The sequence below is a fragment of the Balearica regulorum genome, chromosome 11 (genome assembly GCF_011004875.1).
Source record: "Balearica regulorum gibbericeps isolate bBalReg1 chromosome 11, bBalReg1.pri, whole genome shotgun sequence".
NCBI lineage: Eukaryota > Metazoa > Chordata > Aves > Gruiformes > Gruidae > Balearica > Balearica regulorum.
In genome coordinates, this window is record NC_046194.1 from 22,053,583 (window position 1) to 22,064,758 (window position 11,176).

Consider the following 11,176-nt stretch of genomic DNA (forward strand, 5'->3'; position numbering starts at 1 on the left):
GCCCATTGCCCAACGTATTCAAGAGAGAAAGGAAATAAAAAAAAAAAGAGAGAGACTGGCCACCTTTCAAAGGTAGACAATAAGTCCAAGCCCCAGGCACACTTTGGAGATTCATAGTTTTCTCATGTGCACTTAGCTCTGAGGAGCAAGAAATTCATTGCACAGATCCAGAGAGAAAATACAGTTGTGCCTGTATCTAGCCATAAAGTGGCCTTGTACCCACTACAGCCTCACAAAGCAAGAACATTTCTGACTTCCACGAAACTACGGTGTCCTCGTGCCGTGGTTTGTTGGCGGTGATGCCCTTGGATTGTGTTGATAGGAACCTTGGTCCGTTTTGCCCGCGGTGCGGCAGAACTTAGCTCCTGCTTGGAAAAGGGGCATTTTGGATGCTGGAGATCACAGCGTCTTTCTCTAAAGGAGAGCAACGTGTTCGGGACACCAGGCTCAGCTGGTGGTGGTGGTGGTGGGGTGTCTCCTGCTGCAACCACTGAGCTAGTCCCATGCCGGGCCCCAGAGCAGCACCCACGGCCTCTGCCCTGAGCCACCTTGGGCGTTTCACCCCAAGCCCTGCCATCTCTCTGAAGGTTGCTCGGTTTCTTGCTTGCTTTTTAAGTGAATGCACTATTCCACTTTCGGCCAAAAAAAAAGCACAAGATAAAGGACACTTCATCATGGTCTCACTAACACCACAAAGCACATGATACAGTAGAGGAATGTGAGGGTTCTGTAGCTTCTCTAATGAAGCAAGTTAAACTGGTAGCATCCGGAATAAGACGTGTGATTACAGACGCTTCCCTCTAGGGGACCCCAGCAAGCCTGGACCCGTCTTTGGATGAAAATCCCACCCCATGTAAACGATCAGTGGGGAAGTGAGCGCAGCCGGGGGAGCGCATCACCCCCAAACCGGGCAGGAGAGCCCTTCCTCGGCCACCCCGGCTGTCCCCGCCACCTACACACCGTGAGCCCCCACCCTGCCCGCGGTCACCTTTTTTTTTTTTTTTTTTTTTTTTGGCTATGGGGGGGAGGAACAGATTCCCCTTGTCCCCCCATCCCTGCGACAGCCCGAACCGACGGCCCTACCCTAAAGTGCCTTTCGCCCCGCAGGTTCTCAAAGTGCTTTGCAAACGACATAGAAACAGAGAGGCACCGTGTGTCCCCCCCCGGGCCCCCTCCACCCCCGCCGCCCCCCCCGGCCCCCTCCACCCCCGCCGCCCCCCCCCCCGGGCCCTGCGCTCCTCCGGCCCCCCCCGGCCGCCCCGGAGCTGTCCGCCCCCGCGGTGCTGAAACACCCCCCCCCCCCATTATTGCATAGCATGGCAAGACCTGATTTTAGGGGGGGACGGGGAGGGGGGGTGCCCGCCCCGCTCGTGTGGACCTGCCCCGCCGTGGGGGGACCCGCCACCCGCCCCCTTCGCTCCTGTGGCTTTCCCGGCGGCTGCCACTCGCGGGACGTGCCCCCGGGGGGGGGCTGGAAGCCACCGGGGCCAGGGCCGGCAAGCCCGCTGCTCCCTTGGCTCCTTACCCCGAGAGGAGACAAACGCCATCGTACGGAGATCCCTTTTTTTTTTTTTTTCTTTTCTTTTTCTTTTTTTTGGTGTTTTGTGTTTTTAAATAAAAAATAAAATGTGTAAGAAAATAACATTTCTAAAGGAAACCATTATCATTCTACTCTCTCTTTCTTTCCCCCTTCTTTTTCCCTTTTTCTTTTTTCTTTTTGGTCATCTTTCCATGGAACGAGATGTGCTGGCCGGGCGGGTTCCTCCCGGTAGGAAACAATAACGACAGAGGGGAAAAGGAGGAGGAGGAGGAGGAGAGCAAGGGAGCGCGTCTTACTCCGTGCTCAGTCCTCACACATCGCTGGATGTCCTTGGTCTGGAGGAGAACGTGGAAGGGATGCACCCGCAGCAGGCCAGCCAGAGCGACTTCTGGATGTCTGGGTTTCTGAAGGCGTAAATGATGGGGTTGATGAGGGAGTTGCAGGTGGCGGGCAGCGCCAGGGAGTAGGTGTAGACCACGGGGTAGCTGGAATCGGCCACCAGAGAGTAGATGGCGAAGGGGATCCAGCACAGGGCGAAGGTGCCGAGGATGAGCGAGAGGGTGGAGAGCCCTTTGCGGGTGGAGGTGGCCTGCGCCGTGGCGATGAACTGGTGCTGCACGGCGATCTGCTGGGCGTGCCGGAAGGCGATCTTGCAGATCTGCAGGTAGAGCTGCATCATGAGGGCGAAGAGGAGCAGGAAGGTGACGGCCAGCACCGCCGCGTTGTCCTTGGTGACGGGCCGCAGGATGCTGCAGGCGCTCTGGTCCCGCAGGCAGTTCCAGCCCAGGAGGGGCAGGAGCCCCACGCCGAGGCACAGCACCCACATCAGCAGCACCATGGCGCAGGTGAAGCCCAGCGTACGCTCGCTGTGGTAGGTGAGCGCGTTGTACAGCGACAGGTAGCGGTCCACGGTGATGGCCAGCAGGCTGCAGACGGAGGCGGAGAAGGCGGCCAGCAGCAGCCCCGCCGCCCCCAGCTCCGCCGCCTCGCTGGGCGGCCGCAGCAGGTACCGCACGGCGAAGTTGGCCACCAGCCCCAGCCCGGCCAGCAGGTCGGCCAGGGCCAGGCTACCGATAAGCAGGAACATGGGGGCCCGCAGGCTCGGCGTGTAGAAGAGCACGGCCAGCACCAGCGCGTTTTCCCCCGCCACCGCCGTCCCCGTGGCGCACAGCGCGATGTCCCAGGGGCTGACGGCCCCCGCGGCCCCCGCCGCCCCGGCCCCGCCGCCGCCGCCCGGCGCCGCCGTCCCCGGCCCGCCCGCCGCCGACGGCCAGGCGCTGGGCTCCGAGGCGTTGCCGAGCCCCGGGAGCCGCTGCTGCTGCGGCTGCGGCTGCGGCTGCCACGGTTCCCCCATGGCGGCGGGGCCGTGCAGCATCGCTGGGGAGAGAGGGAGAGGGATGCGGTGAGGGGCGCCGGCGGCGGACACGGGCACCGGGCTGCGGGGAGAGGCGCCGAGCCCCGCACCGAGCCCCGCACCGAGCCCCGCGCCGCCTTCTGGGGACGTCCGCCCCGCACCGAGCCCCGGGATGCCCCGCACCGAGCCCCGCACCGCGCCGCCCCCGCCCTCCGCAGGGCGCATCCCCCTCCGCCTCCCCCCCGGCCCGACCGCGGCTTCCCCGAGAAGTAACACCCCCCTCGACACCCCCCCCCCCCCCCCCTCTCCCCGGCCCGGGGTACGCCCTTAGCCCCCCCCCCCTGCCCCACACGCACCCCTCGCCCGGGGAAGCCTCGCCGCTAGCTCCTGCTCCTCCGGACGGGCTGAGACCGAGCACAACTCAACGCCCCGGGGCTGGCGGCAGCCTCCATGCGCTCTGCCCCGGGCCCGGCCCCGCGCAGGATCCGCAGGCGCTGCGCACCCCGCCGCCGGGGGAAGCGGGGTGCCGGCTGCCCGCTCCTCCTCCCTTCCCGGGGCACGGCTACCTTTTGCTGCCTATTTATAGCACAAAGCGGCCCCCCCCCCCCCCCCCCCGCCCTCCCCGCAGCCCTTTCTTATTTGCGTGCGGCGAGTAAAAATAAATACTATTAATAGGCCAGCCCTCGCATGTATGCGGAGCCGCTGATGAAAGGAGAAGGCAGCGGCAAGGGACCGCCTGCGTTAACTTTCTCCTTCCTCCTTCCCTTCCCCTCCTTTGGAAAAGACTGGTGCAAGATGCTCCCAGCCGGCTGCAAACAGCTGCAAGATCCTGCCCTGCTCGGCGCGGTCCCCTTGGCGGAGTAAATCCTTCCCCATCCCTCCCCCGGGCCGGGCAGCCGAGGTGTGAAGGTCGGGGGGGGGGGTAGGGGGTAGGGTACGGGGGGGTGCTCTGCCCGCAGCCCTGCTCCTGCCCCCCACGCCGCCATCGCCCCTTCCCGCATGCAGCCCAGCCCGGGGGGTTGTTGTTTTACCTGGTTTTAATGCTCGAGGATCAGCTTGCTTCCCCCCGTTTTTATTTTTTTCCTTCCCGGTCCTTCCAGTCCTTGGTGTTAAGCCTCATTCCTCGGTGAGCGTTGCTAATAACGTTGGCAGATAGCTGGCATCGACTTGCACTTAATATTCCTGCCCCATTGGATCTGCTGATAAATCTCAACTCTGACGTCAAAGTCTTCACTTATATTCATGATCCAAGTCTGTGAATCAGAGCTGCTGTGATCAGAATAACAACAAGGCTGGCTCCCTGCTCCACAGCCACATCCACACCCGCAGGCACGAGGGGGTGCGCGCACCCGCACGCACCCACGCGCGCACCCACGCGCGCACCCGCCCCGCCGTTCATTCATGAGCTCTCCCGCCACCCCGACGCACCTCCCCAAGGTCGGGGCCCGCAGCACCTGCGTTTTGCGGATGCAGCTTGGGCGCCAGCCAGGCCCCGGCGGCTCGCGAAGGTGGCCGGGCGAGGTTTATTTTTACCGCTCGCGCCGAGGGACACGAAGACCTGAAGGGGGGGGGTGTGTGTGTGTGTGTCATCTGGCATGGCGTGGCTCCGCTGCCCCGCTCTTCAAGGGCAATGCCCAGGGACAGCAGCGCTGGTTCCCCTGCACCCCCGGGAGCCGGCAGCTGGGGATGCTCGGGGGGGCCCTGTGCAACCCGGCTGGAGTAGATACAGCCCCCGCAGGGGAGACATCCCACCCCAGAGCCTTCGCCCCACACGGGCTTCCCTCCGGCCGGCGTAAAAGCTGGGATGAGGAGGATCAACACCCGGGAGCTTCGCCGGGGCTGCCCGGCCCGGCACCCGCCCTCCCACACGGGGGGGACCTGCCCAAGGATGGGTGAGGGGGTCTGTCCCCCTCCCCGCACCGTGGCACCCACCCACCCCCATGGCTTCCCTCCTGACTGTTTGGGGAAGGATCGGCCCGGAAAGGAACAAATCCCAAAGACACGATTATTTTTCCGGCCTCAAATGGCTCCGTGATTCAGAGAGGGAGCAGGATCTGCAAAGCAGGAATGCTCGGCTCCCGTGTCGGCAATATTTCAGCTACACCTTCTCCCCTCTTTCCTACTGGTTTCATAACACTCCAGCTTTACTCCTTCATCCCCCTCTCTCTTCCAGACTGTAGCTATGCAGCGCGGCGAGCTCGATGCCGGGAAGGATTTCCAGCTCCTGATGTGCAAAGATATTTAGGTGAATATTGGTGGTTTTGGCTGAACCCAATCGCCCCAGTTAGGAGCATCTGGGTTCTTAATCAGGCCAAGCCCCGTCCCAGGGGACTTGAATCGTCATCTACCTGGGGCCGCCAGCCGCGTGACTGAGCGCCGTTGTGTGCCCAGTGACATGAGCAGCATGAAAAGGGGCGGAGGAAATCTGAGCGAAGAGCTGAATGAATTCGCTCCCGCTCCCAGTAATTACGCGCTGCCTGGGAAAGGGGAGGCGGGCGAGGAGCTTTCACTGACTCCCATCGGCAGCTGCCTCTGCCAGGAGGGGGGTGCAGGGGACAGGCTGGACGGAGCCGTTGCGGCAGAGGGGATGAGATGGTCGTGTGAGGTGCTCTGCAGGGACGCAAGCCCACCCAGGACCCCCAGGCTGAGATGAGTGCGAGCGGCCTCAGCCCAGCCAGGCTGATGGGTCTGAGCAGGGACGGCCCTGCTGTCACCGCCGGATCTGCCGAATCCCCCACCCGGCAGAGGGGAGGCTGCTGCAGCTCCGGGCACGCAGGTCCAGCCGGCAGCGAGGCTGAGCCGGGATGGGCACGTGCAGACGCACTGCGCGTCCCTCCGGTAAGGGCCCTCAGACACCCGGTTGCTCCAGCCTGGCCCTTGGATCCTCTCGTCGGTAGCTGCCTCTTGCACAGACGTGCGCACCCCAACGGGTCTCAGCTGACCCCGGGCCCCGGGGTCTTGCCGGCAGTTGGCTTGGACCTCCCTCTCCCTCCAGCATCCAGCCCCTCGTGCAGTCCCTCTCAAACACCCGGGTCCCTCGGTTGACCCCCAGCCCCCGCGGTGGCCCTGGCAGTCCCAAACCACCCTGCCGCCTCCCTTCCCCACCTTCGGTTCCTCCCCTCGGTGTCCCACCGTGAGTTCGGCACAATCCCAGGATGTTTTTCCCACGTTCCGCAGCGAGTACCGGACCCACAGGGATTATCCCGCTCCACTCAAGAGGTGCCCCTCTTCCGTGCACTCGTCGCAACGGGCTCCTCGCCCAGCAATCCGGGCTGCTTGCCCTCCTGCGACAGCCCGGGGAGGACCTGCTCCACGTCCCCGAGGAGGTTTTGGGGGGTTTCACCACCTGGCTGTGCTCCCCCGTGGCAACACGGGCAGACAGAGGTCTCAGGGCTGTGCCAGAACATCTCCAGCCTCCTCCCGCTTTGGTCCCATCCCGAGGAGGACATAAACCATCCCACGGGCCGGCCACGCAACCGTGTACCAGATTATTTCCCTATTAGCTGGGAGTCATTTTCGGATGCCCCTAAACCTTCTCGGGGTGCTGGTGCCTGCGCTTGGGTACAGAGCGGCAGCGAAGGGACTGTCAGGATTCGGCAGCTGCAGAGGGGCTGGCATCTCTGTCTGTCCGTCTGTCTGTCTGTTTGAAAGGGGAAATCGTCTGTGCCGGGGCAGCCGGGGCTGCCGGGGCACCCCAGGAATGTCGTGGTTTCCTTAAGGCACCAGTGCCCCAAACCACATTATCTGGCCGTTTTTAAAGCAAGGCGCACCACCTCCCGAGCTGCCCCAAACGCAAGCGGCATCGCGTCCGTGAGGACGCCCCACTGCCCATCATCTTTGTAATAACTGAGCGTCTGCCTTCCATAGTTGCATATAAAGTTCTGAGCTCCCCGGGCATCTGCAAGAACATTTTGACAATATATTAAGTGTGACTTATCTATATTCAAATTACAGACTTAATAGCGAGCAGTAAAAAAATCAAAGCTAATCAAAGTCTCCGGCAAAAGCCCGACGCCGTAATTACGCAGCGAGAGGCCACCGGCCGAACCTGGGATCGCCGTTGAGCAAGGAGAAGGCTTTCCCTTGTCATTTCCCATCTTCATCCCTCATCTTCCTCCTTGGCTCCTGGCCCTTGGGAGGAAGCTCAGTGCTAAACACCACGCACGGTCTTCCCCCGGCACTGCCCCGCAGGGATGCGCGGTGCCAAGCCGGCTGCCAGCCCTCAGCGGGGCTCGACCCGGGACTCATCCTGCCTTGGAAACTGTGCTTTTTTGGTTAAAAACCAAGGCGTTGGCAACACGGCTGCCTGGCGGGCGGGAGACGGACTTAGGAGCCGCTGAATCTCCGTCCCTGCCTCCGACTTGCTTCGCCGCAGCTATTTCTGTAGCCAGGCCTTCGTGGTGATTAGGTGGCCCTAAGAGGGAGCTAACGAACGCCCGGGTGGGCTACGGGGTGGCGATCGCTAATGACCCGGCTGCCCAAGGCAGAGCCCGCTGCTATCCAAAGCTTGCGCAAGGGCTGCTGCTCATGACATCGCTGGCGGTACAGAGCTCACCAAGAGGAATAACTACGCTGCCAACAATCTGCAAAAGCGGACGCGCTGGCAGCGGTTTTGACACCGTGTGTTGGGTTTGCAAACAGCAACCGAAATGCCCCGAAAGCCACAGGCAGCCGAGCCGGTGGGCGGCAGGGGTTCGTTCCCCTGGGCTGCGTGGCTCCGTCATCGCCTGTAATAAAGCCACACCCGGGACACATTCGATAAAATAGATGTAACGCGATTCTCCATATTTATTTTTTTCTCTAAAAGCATTAAAATCAGCTTTATTTATTTTCCTTGGGGAAACGTCATTACCTCCCTGCATCACGGGAGCTTTTCCCACCCCAGCTCCCACTCCTGCCGGAGCATCCCGCGGCCGAGCCGACACACCCGTGAGCTCATTGCCTTGAGACCCCCCAAGACGGGCGTGCAAAGCCGCACCGCTGGAAATTCACCCCCCCCCCGAATTTATACTGGCATCTTTTCCGCAGTGAGCGGATGCAGCCTTATTTCAGCGCCTCTGTTGCTCCCTATTACTCCAACGGTGCTTGAAGAGCTATAAGAAGGAAAAACGCGGCTATAATTAGCAGTGCTGACTAATCAGGGTGGCAAACAAGCGCGCTGCGCCCGCCAGCCTCCCCAAAACGGGGACGTCGGGGACCGCGCGCCGCTGGAGAGCGCGTGAAGTCCTACATTCAAAAGCTTTGCATAATCTTTGCGGCTACGGGGTGGAAATGAGGCCGTTTTCTCTCCGCTGCTGCTGCTGCTGCTGGAGAACGGGAACTTCTCCCGGCGCCGCTTCGGGCGCTGGGCTCCATCCTGCCCGCCCGGCAGGAGGAAGGACTGGGGCTCAGCGACGGGTTTGCGTGGTTGAGGTGCTGATGTGAAACCCGGTGGAGGAGGTGGAAGCAGGCGGGGGGGGGGGTCTGGCTTTATAAAATCATCGGGCTCTGTTGAAAAACAGCTGCCTTGGCTGAAAAGTCTCTCTCACGGGTAGCTGGGATGGGACCGCTGGAGGGCTCGGCTTGCAGAAGTGACCTCTGCTGTGCTGCCGGCAGCAACGCTGTTGGAACCCTCCTCGGACCTCTCGGAGAGCTACGGATGGATAGTTGGCTTTGCCGCACCGGGGGAACGCGGGTCCCAGCCCGCCCCGTGCTGCGGCGATGGGCGAGACCTTCCCGCACCAAAAGGAGCTGTCTCTGGGATGTCCGGCTCAGCCGCGCTCTGGCAGCAGGTCCGGGCTCCCAGGGCCAGCCCTGCTCGAGGACAACCTGCATCCCCGCATCCCGCCGGCACCTGCCCGGGGACGGGACGCCGTCGCCACGTGCACGCTGGTGCGCGCGCAGGGACGGGACCCAAATGGCACGCGTACGGGGACGGCTGAGCGCGGGCGATGCCACGCTGTGCCGGGAGGGAAGGAGCAGCCCCGCGTGATTTGAAGGCTCGCTCCGACTTCTCCTCCCGATTCCCACCAAATACTCAGGCCAAACCAGGGAGAGGATTTTTTCCTCCCTCCCTTCAGTGGTGTCATTCCCACCCGAACGATCTTGCTCCAAGCCCTTTCCCGAGCCAGAGGAACACGTTTCGGAGCGCCTTCGCTGGCACGCAGCGTGTCACCATATGTCAGCTCAGCTCCGGCGAGCGGAGCTTCTGGGGCAGGCTGCTTTTTCTGAAATAAAGCGCTTTTCACCAGGTTTTCCTCCTTCTCCCAGGCTGCGTTTGGGGCTCTGGCTGGCTACCTCATCAGGAGCGACCGGTTTTCCCCTACGCCGTAGGGAACACTGAGGGCGTGCAGGATACGAGGCAAAATATTCGGGCGAATGATTGTGATAAGGAATAATTAACAATAACCTAATTTACCTGATGTGGCACAGAGGTAAGGAAGGTTTTCTGCGGTTTTGGAAAGGGGCAAAATAAGAAAGATTCTTAAAAAAATATAAATCTGGAGTGGTTTTGCAGCTGAGCGCAGGGCAGCCTTCCCTGCGTGCCGGTCTCCCTGCTGCCACCGACGTGAGCTTTCTAAAGCCAGGCTTGGAGCGAGCCGCCCCGGAGGAGCCCGGGTGCTGCACCCGCACTGGGACCACGAGACCACTTCAGCCCGGGAAGGTCCCGGGTCCGTGCGGAAAAGCCATCGGCTGCCCCGGAGCAGGTGATACATCAGCGCTGAAAGAAACCTGCAGCCCCCGCGCGCTGGTGGGGACGGCTTGGTTGCTCCCTTGCAAGCGTTAAAGCCCCGTGCCGATGCCACCCGATGAACCGGCACCGAGGGGGGGGGGTGTTAGGCAGCCCACCCAGCGGGGAAAAGCCCCCCGCGGCAGCGCTCAAAGCACCTCTAGCATCCCCAGTTCCCATCCCGCTGGGCAGGAAGGACGTCGGGTTCCATAAAACCCGGGGAACAAGTTCTTGGCTTTGAAGTCGAGCAAAAGGCAGCTCTGACACCCCCTCACCCAAGCACAGCCGGTCTTCTCTATTTATTGATTTTAACTCTGGCTTCTGACATTTAAACAGGATCCTACGTGGAGTGACGGTGCCAGGCTCCCCTCCGAGCACGGGCACGTTCCCTGGAGCGAAGCTGGGGACCACGTTGCCCGGATCCAGAGCCTTGGTCTGAAATGTGGGGTGGGCTAGGACTTCACCAGAAAAAGCTCACAGCTGCTTGCTGGTAAGGGAAATCATGTAAAAAAACCCCACTTGGCTTGGGGAAAAAAAAAAAAAAATCAGCTTGAGTTACGCAGAGTTCTAAGTGGGTAAAGCCCAGTGCCAGGATCTGACAGGAGCAGGTCCCACGGGCTCGTGTGAGATGCTGCCTCATCCCCGGCAGGATGGGGCCCAAAAAGAGCTAAAAATGCCCGGTTGCCCCTAAAATTATTAGTAACAGAAACAACGTGGAAAAGGCCAACGTCAGCCCCCTGCGTGCGACGGGCTCGGTTGCTCCCCCAGCTCAGGGCACAGGCGTGACGTCCTCGCGCCCTCAGTTACGCAGGCGACGTTATTTGTGCCTACGAATATTTCAGTAGGAGCGGTGAAGGTTTCCTGACTTTCCCCGGGCACGGGGCGACGTTTGCAGGCGGCATCGCTGCAGGCCACGGCCGCTGCGGGCACCGGACTCGCCAGCAACCTGGGTCTCATCCCAACCTTCGGCCTGAGCCCTCCGCACCCGTATTTTGGGAGTACGGAGGTATTTTCCCCGCTCTGGGCATTGCATTTTCTCCTTCGGCACCACTGCCCAGGGCTGCATCTCAGTAGGGGAGAATATCCCCAGTGTAAAAGAGACGTCGCCAGGAGCGCAAACACCCAGCCAGAGCGGAGACCTGCTAAATATACCGGGAATCTGCCTTCTCCATCCCCCGGGCTGGGGTTTAAACCAGGAAAATCCTCTATTCCCAAACAATTTCCCTCTGCCCTGGGCACTTTACACCAGAGCTGTGCTGTGCCTCTCCCCGCAGCGATGCTGGAGGTCACTTGCCTGGGAAATGTCATCCCCTTCGAGACTCCCATGGCTGAATTTATGGCAGAAAGGTACTTGGCAGAGGAGTGAGAAAGTAGAAAACTAGCAGCGGGGAAAGACCCTCCAAATGCTTTAAACCTGCCAGATTTGAATGGATTGGGGAGCTCTCGGTGGGAGTTCCTGGGAGCAGAGCAGCAGTTTCCCTGGCATGTGCAGAAGAAGGATGCACGGCACAGGCAGAAACACGACACACGGCACGGACAGAAACACGACACACGGCACGGGCAGAAACACGAC

The 11,176-nt window shown here is 61.4% G+C and overlaps 1 protein-coding gene across 1 annotated transcript; it reads right to left on the reverse strand.

The window, feature by feature from the left end:
- Positions 1-1,373: 1,373 nt before the first annotated feature.
- Positions 1,374-4,729, reverse strand: LOC142603314 (G-protein coupled receptor 12-like). Its single transcript, XM_075763025.1, has 2 exons — positions 3,926-4,729; positions 1,374-2,917 (listed from the first exon to the last, which is right to left on the reverse strand). Exon 2 carries the CDS (start codon positions 2,913-2,915, stop codon positions 1,851-1,853), a length of 1,065 nt encoding a protein of 354 aa, XP_075619140.1. The 5' UTR covers positions 2,916-2,917; positions 3,926-4,729; the 3' UTR covers positions 1,374-1,850.
- Between the last annotated feature and the right edge of the window lie 6,447 nt (positions 4,730-11,176).